The following is a 16,723-nucleotide window of genomic DNA, read 5'->3' on the forward strand; positions in this document are numbered from 1 at the left end:
GTGTTTTACTAACTTAGAATGGTGTTTTATTAACTTAGAATGGTGTTTTACTAACTTAGAATGGTGTTTTTACTAACTTAGAATGGTGTTTTACTAACTTAGAATGGTGTTTTACTAACTTAGAATGGTGTTTTTACTAACTTAGAATGGTGTTTTACTATCTTAGAATGGTGTTTTACTAACTTAGAATGGTGTTTTTACTAACTTAGAATGGTGTTTTACTAACTTAGAATGGTGTTTTACTAACTTAGAATGGTGTTTTACTAACTTAGAATGGTGTTTTACTAACTTAGAATGGTGTTTTTACTAACTTAGAATGGTGTTTTACTAACTTAGAATGGTGTTTTTACTAACTTAGAATGGTGTTTTTACTAACTTTTAATGGTGTTTTTTACTAACCTATAATGGTGTTTTACTAACTTATAATGGTGTTTTACTAAATTTTTATGGTGTATTTTACAAACTTTTAATGGTGTGTTTTACTAACTTATAATGGTGTGTTTTACTAACTTATAATGGTGTTTTTACTAACTTATAATGGTGTGTTTTACTAACTTATAATGGTGTGTTTTATTAACTTATAAAGGTGTGTTTTACTAACTTATAAAGGTGTGTTTTACTAACTTATAATGGTGTGTTTTATTAACTTATAAAGGTGTGTTTTACTAACTTATAAAGGTGTGTTTTATTAACTTATAAAGGTGTGTTTTACTAACTTATAAAGGTGTGTTTTACTAACTTATAATGGTGTGTTTTATTAACTTATAAAGGTGTGTTTTACTAACTTATAAAGGTGTGTTTTACTAACTTATAATGGTGTGTTTTATTAACTTATAAAGGTGTGTTTTACTAACTTATAATGGTGTGTTTTACTAACTTATAATGGTGTGTTTTACTAACTTATAATGGTGTGTTTTATTAACTTATAAAGGTGTGTTTTACTAACTTATAATGGTGTGTTTTACTAACTTATAATGGTGTGTTTTATTAACTTATAAAGGTGTGTTGTACTAACTTATAAAGGTGTGTTTTATAATGGTGTGTTTTAACTTATAATACTAAGGCTGACTGTCAGCTGCCCAACCTCTCTCTGTGTGAAGCTGACTGTCATTTAACAACCACTCTCTAACCACTAACCCCAACCCCTAACCCTAACCCAACTCATAACCCTACACTAACCCTACCCTAAAGTGGACTACTGTTGACCAGGGCCCATGGGCTAGTGCACTACTGTTGACCAGGGCCCATGGGCTAGTGGACTACTGTTGACCAGGGCCCATGGGCTAGTGGACTACTGTTGACCAGGGCCCATGGGCTAGTGGACTACTGTTGACCAGGGCACATGGGATTGTGGACTACTGTTGACCAGGGCCCATGGGCTAGTGGACTACTGTTGACCAGGGCCCATGGGCTAGTGCACTACTGTTGACCAGGGCCCATGGGCTAGTGGACTAGTGTTGACCAGGGCCCATGGGCTAGTGGACTAGTGTTGACCAGGGCCCATGGGCTAGTGGACTACTGTTGACCAGGGCCCATGGGATTGTGGACTACTGTTGACCAGGGCCCATGGGCTAGTGGACTACTGTTGACCAGGGCCCATGGGCTAGTGCACTACTGTTGACCAGGGCCCATGGGCTAGTGCACTACTGTTGACCAGGGCCCATGGGCTAGTGGACTACTGTTGACCAGGGTCCATGGGCTAGTGCACTACTGTTGACCAGGGCCCATGGGCTAGTGGACTACTGTTGACCAGGGCCCATGGGCTAGTGGACTACTGTTGACCAGGTCCCATGGGCTAGTGCACTACTGTTGACCAGGGCCCATGGGCTAGTGGACTACTGTTGACCAGGGCCCATGGGCTAGTGGACTACTGTTGACCAGGGCCCATGGGCTAGTGGACTACTGTTGACCAGGGCCCATAGGGTAGTGGACTACTGTTGACCAGGGCCTATAGGCTAGTGGACTACTGTTGACCAGGGCCCATGGGCTAGTGGACTAGTGTTGACCAGGGCCCATGGGCTAGTGGACTAGTGTTGACCAGGGCCCATGGGCTAGTTTACTACTGTTGACCAGGGCCCATGGGCTAGTGGACTACTGTTGACCAGGGCCCATGGGCTAGTGGACTACTGTTGACCAGGGCCCATAGGGTAGTGGACTACTGTTGACCAGGGCCTATAGGCTAGTGGACTACTGTTGACCAGAGCCTATAGGCTAGTGGACTACTGTTGACCGGGGCCTATAGGCTAGTGGACTACTGTTGACCAGGGCCCATAGGGTAGTGGACTACTGTTGACCAGGGCCTATGGGCTAGTGGACTACTGTTGACCAGGGCCCATGGGCTAGTGGACTACTGTTGACCAGGGCCCATAGGGTAGTGGACTACTGTTGACCAGGGCCTATGGGCTAGTGGACTACTGTTGACCAGGGCCCATGGGCTAGTGGACTACTGTTGACCAGGGCCTATAGGCTAGTGGACTACTGTTGACCAGGGCCCATAGGCTAGTGGACTACTGTTGACCAGGGCCTATAGGCTAGTGGACTACTGTTGACCAGGGCCCATGGGCTAGTGGACTACTGTTGACCAGGGCCCATGGGCTAGTGGACTACTGTTGACCAGGGCCCATGGGCTAGTGGACTACTGTTGACCAGGGCCCATGGGCTAGTGGACTACTGTTGACCAGGGTCCATAGGGTAGTGGGCTACTGTTGACCAGGGCCCATGGGCTAGTGGACTACTGTTGACCAGGGCCCATGGGCTAGTGGACTACTGTTGACCAGGGCCCATGGGCTAGTGGACTACTGTTGACCAGGGCCCGTGGGCTAGTGGACTACTGTTGACCAGGGTCCATAGGGTAGTGGACTACTGTTGACCAGGGCCTATGGGCTAGTGGACTACTGTTGACCAGGGTCCATAGGGTAGTGGGCTACTGTTGACCAGGGCCCATGGGGTAGTGGACTACTGTTGACCAGGGCCTATGGGCTAGTGGACTACTGTTGACCAGGGTCTATAGGGTAGTGGGCTACTGTTGACCAGGGCCTATAGGGTAGTGGGCTACTGTTGACCAGGGCCCATGGGCTAGTGGACTACTGTTGACCAGGGCCTATAGGGTAGTGGGCTACTGTTGACCAGGGCCTATGGGCTAGTGGACTACTGTTGACCAGGGCCCATGGGCTAGTGGACTACTGTTGACCAGGACCCATGGGCTAGTGGACTACTGTTGACCAGGGCCCATGGGCTAGTGGACTACTGTTGACCAGGGCCCATGGGCTAGTGGACTACTGTTGACCAGGGCCCATGGGCTAGTGGACTACTGTTGACCAGGGCCCATGGGCTAGTGGACTACTGTTGACCAGGGCCCATGGGCTAGTGGACTACTGTTGACCAGGGCCCATGGGCTAGTGGACTACTGTTGACCAGGGCCTATGGGGTAGTGCACTACTGTTGACCAGGGCATATAGGGTAGTGCACTACATTAGACCAGGGCCCATAGGGTAGTGCACTACTGTAGACCAGGGTCTATAAGGTAGTGGACTACTGTTGACCAGGGTCTATAAGGTAGTGGACTACTGTTGACCAGGGCCCATGGGGTAGTGCACTACTGTTGACCAGGGCATATAGGGTAGTGCACTACTGTTGACCAGGGCCCATAGGGTAGTGCACTACTGTTGACCAGGGCCCATAGGGTAGTGCACTACTGTTGACCAGGGCCCATAGGGTAGTGCACTACTGTTGACCAGGGCCCACAGGGTAGTGCACTACATTAGACCAGGGCCCATAGGGTAGTGCACTACTGTTGACCAGGGCCCATAGGGTAGTGCACTACTGTTGACCAGGGCCCATAGGGTAGTGCACTACGGTTGACCAGGGCCCATAGGGTAGTGCACTACTGTTGACCAGGGCCCATAGGGTAGTGCACTACTGTTGACCAGGGCCCATGGGGTAGTGGACTACTGTTGACCAGGGCATATAGGGTAGTGGAGTACTGTAGACCAGGGTCTATATGGTAGTGGACTACTGTAGACCAGGGTAGTGGACTACTGTAGACCAGGGTCTATAGGGTATTGGAATACTGTAGACCAGGGTCTATAGGGTAGTGCACTACTTTTGACCAGGGCCTAGTGGAGTACTGTAGACCAGGGTAGTGGACTACTTTAGACCAGGGCCCATAGGGTAGTGCACTACTTTAGACCAGGGCCTATAGGGTAGTGGAGTACTGTAGACCAGGGTCTATAGGGTAGTGCACTACTGTTGACCAGGGCCTATAGGGTAGTGTACTAAATAGGGAATGGGATACCATTTAGGACGCACGACTGTTACTGCAGCTGGAAGTAAATGGCCACTCTAAATGCAGCAGATTTCCGGCCAACTAACCATCATTCTGAACATAAAGAAGATTCCCTCAGGGTGTCTGATGTGTTCTAGAATGAAATGTGTTCTTTGGAAGAACCCCAGCGTGTGGTGAAGTACTGTAACATGAATAATGACTTCATACTGCTGAGATCAGTCCTGACACAGTTGTTGGATTCTGTTACCCCCTAGCCAAACACTGTTTAAACCCCTCCGGAGGGAGTCCATCGGGGCAGTCGGGACAGTCAAGCCCTGCTCACATCTCCCTTTATCATGACAACAAAGTCCTACAGAACACGTTCCAAACAGAATATGGACACGGTCCAGAAATGTTCCTGTCTTCATGTACACCATCTGAAATCCATTTCCATTGTGTGTGTTGTAAAGTTGTTTCTTGTTCTCCTTGTCTGATTGGGATCCCAGTCTGAAGACCAGCTATAGGCAGCAGCTGCTGCTGCAGTAGCATTAAACCTTTAGTCTACTGTAACTAACCAGAGAATGTTCTGGTTAACCCTTTAGTCTCCTGGTTAAACCGTTAGTCTCCTGTAACTAACCAGAGAATGTTCTGGTTAACCCTTTAGTCTCCTGTACCTAACCAGAGAATGTTCTGGTTAACCCTTTAGTCTCCTGTACCTAACCAGAGAATGTTCTGGTTAACCCTTTAGTCTACTGTAACTAACCAGAGAATGTTCTGGTTAACCCTTTAGTCTCCTGTACCTAACCAGAGAATGTTCTGGTTAACCCTTTAGTCTCCTGTACCTAACCAGAGAATGTTCTGGTTAACCCTTTAGTCTCCTGTACCTAACCAGAGAATGATCTGGTTAACCCTTTAGTCTCCTGGTTAACCCTTTAGTCTCCTGTACCTAACCAGAGGATGATCTGGTAATATATCAATATCACACTAATGACATGCTAATATCACTATACAATACAAATAACACACACACAACTAACATGGTAAGATCTTCCTTCATGTTGGAGAAACAACACACGTTTACAGACGGTTACAGTAACTATGCTGACGGCAGTTTGAATGTATTAGTTGAAGGATGAGCTTCAACCTCCAGAACTAATACATTCAAACTGCCGTGATCATAGCTGTGTGATGTCATTATAGAATGTTGAGGCAGGAGGACTTGAAGGAGACCAGGCAGGCTGTGCTAATCAGCCCTCAATGCATTATAGAATGTTGAGACAGGAGGACCTGAAGGAGACCAGGCAGGCTGTGCTAATCAGCCCTCAATGCATTATAGAATGTTGAGACAGGAGGACCTGAAGGAGACCAGGCAGGCTGTGCTAATCAGCCCCAAGACATTATAGAATGTTGAGGCAAGAGGACCTGAGGGAAACCAGGCAGGCTGTGCTAATCAGCCCTCAAGGCATTATAGAATGTTGATGCAGGGAGGACCTGAAGGAGACCAGGCAGGCTGTGCTAATCAGCCCTCAAGGCAGTATAGAATGTTGAGGCAGGAGGACCTGAAGGAGACCAGGCAGGCTGTGCTAATCAGCCATCAAGCCATTATAGAATGTTGATGCAGGAGGACCTGAAGGAGACCAGGCAGGCTGTGCTAATCAGCCCTCAAGGCATTATAGAATGTTGAGGCAGGAGGACCTGAAGGAGACCAGGCAGGCTGTGCTAATCAGCCCTCAAGGCATTATAGAATGTTGATGCAGGAGGACCTGAAGGAGACCAGGCAGGCTGTGCTAATCAGCCCTCAAGGCATTATAGAATGTTGAGGTGGGAGGACCTGAAGGAGACCAGGCAGGCTGTGCTAATCAGCCCTAAAGGCATTATAGAATGTTGAGGCAGGGAGGACCTGAAGGAGACCAGGCAGGCTGTGCTAATCAGCCCTCAAGGCATTATAGAATGTTGAGGCAGGAGGACCTGAAGGAGACCAGGCAGGCTGTGCTAATCAGCCCTCAAGGCATTATAGAATGTTGATGCAGGAGGACCTGAAGGAGACCAGGCAGGCTGTGCTAATCAGCCCTCAAGGCATTATAGAATGTTGATGTGGGAGGACCTGAAGGAGACCAGGCAGGCTGTGCTAATCAGCCCTAACAGGGATCTGCTTCCAACAGTAACCAACTGACACCCTATTCCCTATTTAGTGCACTACCATCCCCATCATGTGGACCATCAGTATCAGTAACCAACTGACACCCTATTCCCTATTTAGTGCACTACCATCCCCATCATGTGGACCATCAGTATCAGTAACCAACTGACACCCTATTCCCTATTTAGTGCACTACCATCCCCATCATGTGGACCATCAGTATCAGTAACATACAGTGGCTTTGGGCTCAGTGCCATGGAAACATCAGCCCATGTTAATAACATTGGTGATTTTCCTACTCAAAAGCAGGAAGTGACAAGCAGGGTCAGTGTGGAGAACAGTGTCACCACTCGACAGGACAGAGCATATCAGTACAACAGGGTGGTATTTCAGTACAGGGGTATTTCAGTACAGGGGTATCTCAGTACAGGGGTATCTCAGTACAGGGGTATATCAGTACAGGGGTATCTCAGTACAGGGGTATTTCAGTACAGGGATATATCAGTACAGGGGTATCTCAGTACAGGGGTATTTCAGTACAGGGGTATTTCAGTACAGGGATATCTCAGTACAGGGGTATTTCAGTACAGGGGTATTTCAGTACAGGGGTATCTCAGTACAGGGGTATGTCAGTACAGGGGTATGTCAGTACAGGGGTATGTCAGTACAGGGGTATGTCAGTACAGGGGTATCTCAGTACAGGGGTATCTCAGTACAGGGGTATCTCAGTACAGGGGTATCTCAGTACAGGGGTATTTCAGTACAGGGGTATTTCAGTACAGGGGTAGTAATATTTCAGGAACTCACCCAACTCGTCACAGACACTGTCGTTGTCGATGAGGGTGGGGTGTTCAAAGGTGTCCCTGCAGTACAGGATGTGGGTGTGGTCTGTGAGTGAGGTCACGCCTCCCAGGGCCAGAACCACCTGTGAGGTGAGGAGGGAGGCGGGTCTTTCTTTCAGCCGGGCCAATAGGGAACGGTAGCGACAATACTGGGGGTAAGACAGCACCGACACACGCTTCTGTTCCCCGTCATCACCTAGAGAGACAGAGGAGAGAAAGACAGACAGGGATTAATTAATCTTATGGCTGCAGGGGCAGTATTGAGTAACTTGGAAAAAGGTGCCCATTTCAAACGGCCTCGTACTCAATTCTTGCTCGTACAATATGCATATTATTATTACTATTGGACAGAAAACACTCTCTAGTTTCTAAAACCGTGTGAATTTTTTCTCTGAGTGAAACAGAACTCATTCTGCAGCCCACTTCCTGACAGGAAGTGAGATTTCTGAAATCGAGGTCTCTGTTCAAGGGCTTGCCTATAAATGGGCATGATACGTATTAGTATACATGCACATCATACACCTTCCCCTAGATGTCAAGAGGAAGTGAGAGAAGAAATGAAGTGATTATCTTGGTCTGAGGTGGAATAAATCCTCTTGGAATGACGTGTCCGCCATTTCCTGTTTTCTGAAAAGCGCGAAGTTGGACCTGGAATTGCCTTCTGGAAAGCTGTCGTTATAGGCGAATACTATCTCCGGCTTTGATTTTATTTGATACATGTTACAATATCATCGTAAAGTATGTTTTTTCAATATAGTTTTATTAGATTATTGAAATTTTTTCGGGAAGTTAGGCGTGTTGCGTTGTGTCCCTTTGTTCAGGATGGAGACCTTCGCGCCACTTGGCCAGTGTGCTTGCTAATTCAAGAAGGAAAAACGATGTTCTAAACCCAAACAACGACTGTTCTGGACAAAGGACCCCTTGTACAACATTCTGATGGAAGATCACCAAAAGTAGGACCCATTTTATGATGCTATTTCATATATCTGTCGAACTGTGCTATCGCTACCGTTTGCCTTGAATCAATGCTGTTGTGTGTTAGCTATTGTAGTAAGCTAATATAACGCTATATTGTGTTTTTGCTGTAAAACACTTAAAAAATCGGAAATATTGGCTGTATTCACAAGATCTTTGTCTTTCATTTGCTATACACCATATATTTTTCAGAAATGTTTTATGATGAGTATTTAGGTATTTGACGTTGGTGTCTGTAATTACTCTGGTTGCTTCGGTGCTATTTCTGACGGTAGCTGTGATGGTAGCAGCAATGTAAAACTGATTTATACCTCAAATATGCAAATTTTTCGAACAAAACATAGATTTATTGTGTAACATGTTATAGGACAGTCATCTGATGAAGTTGTTTCTTGGTTAGTTTGGTTGGATCTTGGTTAGTTAGGTTGGCTTTGTGCATGCTACCTGTGCTGTGAAAAATGTCTGTCCTTTTTTGTATTTGGTGGTGAGCTAACATAAATATACGTGGTGTTTTCGCTGTAAAACATTAAAAAAATCGGACATGTTGGCTGGATTCACAGGATGTTTATCTTTCAAATGCTGTATTGGACTTGTTAATGTGTGAAAGTTAAATATTTCTAAAAAATATATTTTGAATTTCGCGCCCTGCACTTGAGCTGGATGTTGTCATAAGTGTACCGGTGTCGGGCTTGCAGCCTGAAGAAGTTTTTAACAACATGGATAAAGACAGACAGAAACCCAGTACAGAGTATATGTAGCAACAATACTGGTGGTAAGACAGCATTAAGACACGCTTCTGTTCCCCGTCATCACCTAGAGAGACAGAGGAGAGAAAGACAGACAGGGATTAACAACACGGATAAAGACAGACAGAAACCCAGTACAGAGTATATGTAGCAACAATACTGGTGGTAAGACAGCATTAAGACACGCTTCTGGTCCCTGTCATCACCTAGAGGGACAGAGGAGAGACATGTTCTATAACAGAGAGAGAGAGAGGTCCAAGCAGTAGCAACAATACTGGTGGTAAGACAGCATTAAGACACGCTTCTGTTCCCCGTCATCACCTAGAGAGACAGAGGAGAGAAAGACAGACAGGGATTAACAACACGGATAAAGACAGACAGAAACCCAGTACAGAGTATATGTAGCAACAATACTGGTGGTAAGACAGCATTAGGACAGGCTTCTGATCCCCGTCATCACCTAGAGGGACAGAGGAGAGACATGTTCTATAACAGAGAGAGAGAGAGGTCCAAGCAGTAGCAACAATACTGGTGGTAAGACAGCATTAAGACACGCTTCTGTTCCCCGTCATCACCTAGTAGAACATACTAGCAGTAGTAGAACACACTAGCAGTAGTAGAACACACTAGCAGTAGTAGAACATACTAGCAGTAGTAGAACATACTAGCAGTAGTAGAACATACTAGCAGTAGTAGAACACACTAGCAGTAGTAGAACACACTAGCAGTAGCGGAACATACTAGCAGTAGTAGAACATACTAGCAGTAGTAGAACATACTAGCAGTAGCAGAACATACTAGCAGTAGCGGAACATACTAGCAGTAGTAGAACACACTAGCAGTAGCGGAACATACTAGCAGTAGTAGAACACACTAGCAGTAGTAGAACACACTAGCAGTAGTAGAACACACTAGCAGTAGTAGAACACACTAGCAGTAGTAGAACACACTAGCAGTAGTAGAACATACTAGCAGTAGTAGAACATACTAGCAGTAGTAGAACATACTAGCAGTAGCAGAACATACTAGCAGTAGTAAAACAGTAGTAGAACATACTAGCAGTAGTAGAACATACTAGCAGTAGTAGAACATACTAGCAGTAGCAGAACATACTAGCAGTAGCAGAACATACTAGCAGTAGTAGAACACACTAGCAGTAGCAGAACATACTAGCAGTAGTAGAACATACTAGCAGTAGTAGAACAGTAGTAGAACATACTAGCAGTAGTAGAACATACTAGCAGTAGTAGAACATACTAGCAGTAGTAGAACAGTAGTAGAACATACTAGCAGTAGTAGAACATACTAGCAGTAGTAGAACATACTAGCAGTAGCAGAACATACTAGCAGTAGCAGAACATACTAGCAGTAGTAGAACATACTAGCAGTAGTAGAACACACTAGCAGTAGTAGAACACACTAGCAGTAGTAGAACATACTAGCAGTAGTAGAACATACTAGCAGTAGTAGAACATACTAGCAGTAGTAGAACACACTAGCAGTAGTATAACATACTAGCAGTAGCAGAACACACTAGCAGTAGCAGAACATACTAGCAGTAGTAGAACAGTAGTAGAACATACTAGCAGTAATAGAACATACTAGCAGTAGCAGAACATACTAACAGTAGTAGAACATACTAGCGGTAGTAGAACATACTAGCGGTAGTAGAACATACTAGCAGTAGTAGAACATACTAGCAGTAATAGAACATACTAGCAGTAGCAGAACATACTAGCAGTAGCAGAACATACTAGCAGTAGCAGAACTTACTAGCAGTAGTAGAACACACTAGCAGTAGTAGAACACACTAGCAGTAGTATAACATACTAGCAGTAGCAGAACATACTAGCAGTAGCAGAACATACTAGCAGTAGTAGAACAGTAGTAGAACATACTAGCAGTAATAGAACATACTAGCGGTAGTAGAACATACTAGCAGTAGTAGAACATACTAGCAGTAGTAGAACATACTAGCAGTAATAGAACATACTAGCAGTAGCAGAACATACTAACAGTAGTAGAACATACTAGCGGTAGTAGAACATACTAGCGGTAGTAGAACATACTAGCAGTAGTAGAACATACTAGCAGTAATAGAACATACTAGCAGTAGTAGAACATACTAGCAGTAATAGAACATACTAGCAGTAGCAGAACATACTAACAGTAGTAGAACATACTAGCAGTAGTAGAACATACTAGCAGTAGTAGAACATACTAGCAGTAGCAGAACATACTAGCAGTAGTAAAACAGTAGTAGAACATACTAGCAGTAGTAGAACATACTAGCAGTAGTAGAACATACTAGCAGTAGCAGAACATACTAGCAGTAGCAGAACATACTAGCAGTAGTAGAACACACTAGCAGTAGCAGAACATACTAGCAGTAGTAGAACATACTAGCAGTAGTAGAACAGTAGTAGAACATACTAGCAGTAGTAGAACATACTAGCAGTAGTAGAACAGTAGTAGAACATACTAGCAGTAGTAGAACATACTAGCAGTAGTAGAACATACTAGCAGTAGCAGAACATACTAGCAGTAGCAGAACATACTAGCAGTAGTAGAACATACTAGCAGTAGCAGAACATACTAGCAGTAGCAGAACATACTAGCAGTAGCAGAACATACTAGCAGTAGCAGAACTTACTAGCAGTAGTAGAACACACTAGCAGTAGTAGAACACACTAGCAGTAGTAGAACACACTAGCAGTAGTAGAACATACTAGCAGTAGTAGAACATACTAGCAGTAGTAGAACATACTAGCAGTAGTAGAACACACTAGCAGTAGTAGAACATACTAGCAGTAGTAGAACACACTAAAAGTAGTAGAACATACTAGCAGTAGTAGAACATACTAGCAGTAGCAGAACATACTAGCAGTAGCAGAACATACTAGCAGTAGCAGAACTTACTAGCAGTAGTAGAACATACTAGCAGTAGTAGAACATACTAGCAGTAGCAGAACATACTAGCAGTAGCAGAACATACTAGCAGTAGCAGAACATACTAGCAGTAGTAGAACATACTAGCAGTAGTAGAACATACTAGCAGTAGTAGAACATACTAGCAGTAGTAGAACATACTAGCAGTAGTAGAACACACTAGCAGTAGTAGAACATACTAGCAGTAGTAGAACATACTAGCAGTAGGAGAACATACTAGCAGTAGTAGAACATACTAGCAGTAGTAGAACACACTAGCAGTAGTAGAACACACTAGCAGTAGTAGAACATACTAGCAGTAGTAGAACATACTAGCAGTAGTAGAACATACTAGCAGTAGTAGAACATACTAGCAGTAGCAGAACATACTAGCAGTAGTAGAACACACTAGCAGTAGTAGAACATACTAGCAGTAGTAGAACATACTAGCAGTAGCAGAACATACTAGCAGTAGTAGAACATACTAGCAGTAGCGGAACATACTAGCAGTAGTAGAACACACTAGCAGTAGTAGAACATACTAGCAGTAGTAGAACATACTAGCAGTAATAGAACATACTAGCAGTAGTAGAACATACTAGCAGTAATAGAACATACTAGCAGTAGCAGAACATACTAACAGTAGTAGAACATACTAGCAGTAGTAGAACATACTAGCAGTAGTAGAACATACTAGCAGTAGCAGAACATACTAGCAGTAGTAAAACAGTAGTAGAACATACTAGCAGTAGTAGAACATACTAGCAGTAGTAGAACATACTAGCAGTAGCAGAACATACTAGCAGTAGCAGAACATACTAGCAGTAGTAGAACACACTAGCAGTAGCAGAACATACTAGCAGTAGTAGAACATACTAGCAGTAGTAGAACAGTAGTAGAACATACTAGCAGTAGTAGAACATACTAGCAGTAGTAGAACAGTAGTAGAACATACTAGCAGTAGTAGAACATACTAGCAGTAGTAGAACATACTAGCAGTAGCAGAACATACTAGCAGTAGCAGAACATACTAGCAGTAGTAGAACATACTAGCAGTAGCAGAACATACTAGCAGTAGCAGAACATACTAGCAGTAGCAGAACATACTAGCAGTAGCAGAACTTACTAGCAGTAGTAGAACACACTAGCAGTAGTAGAACACACTAGCAGTAGTAGAACACACTAGCAGTAGTAGAACATACTAGCAGTAGTAGAACATACTAGCAGTAGTAGAACATACTAGCAGTAGTAGAACACACTAGCAGTAGTAGAACATACTAGCAGTAGTAGAACACACTAAAAGTAGTAGAACATACTAGCAGTAGTAGAACATACTAGCAGTAGCAGAACATACTAGCAGTAGCAGAACATACTAGCAGTAGCAGAACTTACTAGCAGTAGTAGAACATACTAGCAGTAGTAGAACATACTAGCAGTAGCAGAACATACTAGCAGTAGCAGAACATACTAGCAGTAGCAGAACATACTAGCAGTAGTAGAACATACTAGCAGTAGTAGAACATACTAGCAGTAGTAGAACATACTAGCAGTAGTAGAACATACTAGCAGTAGTAGAACACACTAGCAGTAGTAGAACATACTAGCAGTAGTAGAACATACTAGCAGTAGGAGAACATACTAGCAGTAGTAGAACATACTAGCAGTAGTAGAACACACTAGCAGTAGTAGAACACACTAGCAGTAGTAGAACATACTAGCAGTAGTAGAACATACTAGCAGTAGTAGAACATACTAGCAGTAGTAGAACATACTAGCAGTAGCAGAACATACTAGCAGTAGTAGAACACACTAGCAGTAGTAGAACATACTAGCAGTAGTAGAACATACTAGCAGTAGCAGAACATACTAGCAGTAGTAGAACATACTAGCAGTAGCGGAACATACTAGCAGTAGTAGAACACACTAGCAGTAGTAGAACACACTAGCAGTAGTAGAACACACTAGCAGTAGTAGAACATACTAGCAGTAGTAGAACATACTAGCAGTAGCAGAACATACTAGCAGTAGTAGAACACACTAGCAGTAGTAGAACATACTAGCAGTAGTAGAACATACTAGCAGTAGTAGAACACACTAGCAGTAGTAGAACACACTAGCAGTAGTAGAACATACTAGCAGTAGCGGAACATACTAGCAGTAGTAGAACACACTAGCAGTAGTAGAACACACTAGCAGTAGTAGAACACACTAGCAGTAGTAGAACATACTAGCAGTAGTAGAACATACTAGCAGTAGTAGAACACACTAGCAGTAGTAGAACACACTAGCAGTAGTAGAACACACTAGCAGTAGCGGAACATACTAGCAGTAGTGGAACATACTAGCAGTAGTAGAACATACTAGCAGTAGCGGAACATACTAGCAGTAGCGGAACATACTAGCAGTAGCGGAACATACTAGCAGTAGTAGAACACACTAGCAGTAGTAGAACATACTAGCAGTAGTAGAACACACTAGCAGTAGTAGAACACACTAGCAGTAGTAGAACACACTAGCAGTAGTAGAACACACTAGCAGTAGTAGAACACACTAGCAGTAGTAGAACACACTAGCAGTAGTAGAACACACTAGCAGTAGTAGAACACACTAGCAGTAGTAGAACATACTAGCAGTAGTAGAACATACTAGCAGTAGTAGAACATACTAGCAGTAGTAGAACACACTAGCAGTAGTAGAACATACTAGCAGTAGTAGAACACACTAAAAGTAGTAGAACATACTAGCAGTAGTAGAACATACTAGCAGTAGCAGAACATACTAGCAGTAGCAGAACATACTAGCAGTAGCAGAACTTACTAGCAGTAGTAGAACATACTAGCAGTAGTAGAACATACTAGCAGTAGCAGAACATACTAGCAGTAGCAGAACATACTAGCAGTAGCAGAACATACTAGCAGTAGTAGAACATACTAGCAGTAGTAGAACATACTAGCAGTAGTAGAACATACTAGCAGTAGTAGAACATACTAGCAGTAGTAGAACACACTAGCAGTAGTAGAACATACTAGCAGTAGTAGAACATACTAGCAGTAGGAGAACATACTAGCAGTAGTAGAACATACTAGCAGTAGTAGAACACACTAGCAGTAGTAGAACACACTAGCAGTAGTAGAACATACTAGCAGTAGTAGAACATACTAGCAGTAGTAGAACATACTAGCAGTAGTAGAACATACTAGCAGTAGCAGAACATACTAGCAGTAGTAGAACACACTAGCAGTAGTAGAACATACTAGCAGTAGTAGAACATACTAGCAGTAGCAGAACATACTAGCAGTAGTAGAACATACTAGCAGTAGCGGAACATACTAGCAGTAGTAGAACACACTAGCAGTAGTAGAACACACTAGCAGTAGTAGAACACACTAGCAGTAGTAGAACATACTAGCAGTAGTAGAACATACTAGCAGTAGCAGAACATACTAGCAGTAGTAGAACACACTAGCAGTAGTAGAACATACTAGCAGTAGTAGAACATACTAGCAGTAGTAGAACACACTAGCAGTAGTAGAACACACTAGCAGTAGTAGAACATACTAGCAGTAGCGGAACATACTAGCAGTAGTAGAACACACTAGCAGTAGTAGAACACACTAGCAGTAGTAGAACACACTAGCAGTAGTAGAACATACTAGCAGTAGTAGAACATACTAGCAGTAGTAGAACACACTAGCAGTAGTAGAACACACTAGCAGTAGTAGAACACACTAGCAGTAGCGGAACATACTAGCAGTAGTGGAACATACTAGCAGTAGTAGAACATACTAGCAGTAGCGGAACATACTAGCAGTAGCGGAACATACTAGCAGTAGCGGAACATACTAGCAGTAGTAGAACACACTAGCAGTAGTAGAACATACTAGCAGTAGTAGAACACACTAGCAGTAGTAGAACACACTAGCAGTAGTAGAACACACTAGCAGTAGTAGAACACACTAGCAGTAGTAGAACACACTAGCAGTAGTAGAACACACTAGCAGTAGTAGAACACACTAGCAGTAGTAGAACACACTAGCAGTAGTAGAACATACTAGCAGTAGTAGAACATACTAGCAGTAGTAGAACATACTAGCAGTAGTAGAACACACTAGCAGTAGTAGAACATACTAGCAGTAGTAGAACACACTAAAAGTAGTAGAACATACTAGCAGTAGTAGAACATACTAGCAGTAGCAGAACATACTAGCAGTAGCAGAACATACTAGCAGTAGCAGAACTTACTAGCAGTAGTAGAACATACTAGCAGTAGTAGAACATACTAGCAGTAGCAGAACATACTAGCAGTAGCAGAACATACTAGCAGTAGCAGAACATACTAGCAGTAGTAGAACATACTAGCAGTAGTAGAACATACTAGCAGTAGTAGAACATACTAGCAGTAGTAGAACATACTAGCAGTAGTAGAACACACTAGCAGTAGTAGAACATACTAGCAGTAGTAGAACATACTAGCAGTAGGAGAACATACTAGCAGTAGTAGAACATACTAGCAGTAGTAGAACACACTAGCAGTAGTAGAACACACTAGCAGTAGTAGAACATACTAGCAGTAGTAGAACATACTAGCAGTAGTAGAACATACTAGCAGTAGTAGAACATACTAGCAGTAGCAGAACATACTAGCAGTAGTAGAACACACTAGCAGTAGTAGAACATACTAGCAGTAGTAGAACATACTAGCAGTAGCAGAACATACTAGCAGTAGTAGAACATACTAGCAGTAGCGGAACATACTAGCAGTAGTAGAACACACTAGCAGTAGTAGAACACACTAGCAGTAGTAGAACACACTAGCAGTAGTAGAACA

At 43.4% G+C, this 16,723-nt stretch overlaps 1 protein-coding gene across 1 annotated transcript in view; it reads right to left on the reverse strand.

The window, feature by feature from the left end:
* The window catches only part of LOC139571675 (AT-rich interactive domain-containing protein 5B-like), a 181,297-nt gene that overhangs the window by 62,448 nt on the left and 102,126 nt on the right, over nt 1-16,723 (reverse strand). The window contains exon 4 of the mRNA XM_071394761.1: nt 7,212-7,442. Coding sequence (XP_071250862.1) covers nt 7,212-7,442 — 231 coding nt within the window. The remainder of the gene's footprint in view (nt 1-7,211; nt 7,443-16,723) is intronic.

This window comes from Salvelinus alpinus, chromosome 3 (assembly GCF_045679555.1).
Source record: "Salvelinus alpinus chromosome 3, SLU_Salpinus.1, whole genome shotgun sequence".
Classification (NCBI taxonomy): domain Eukaryota; kingdom Metazoa; phylum Chordata; class Actinopteri; order Salmoniformes; family Salmonidae; genus Salvelinus; species Salvelinus alpinus.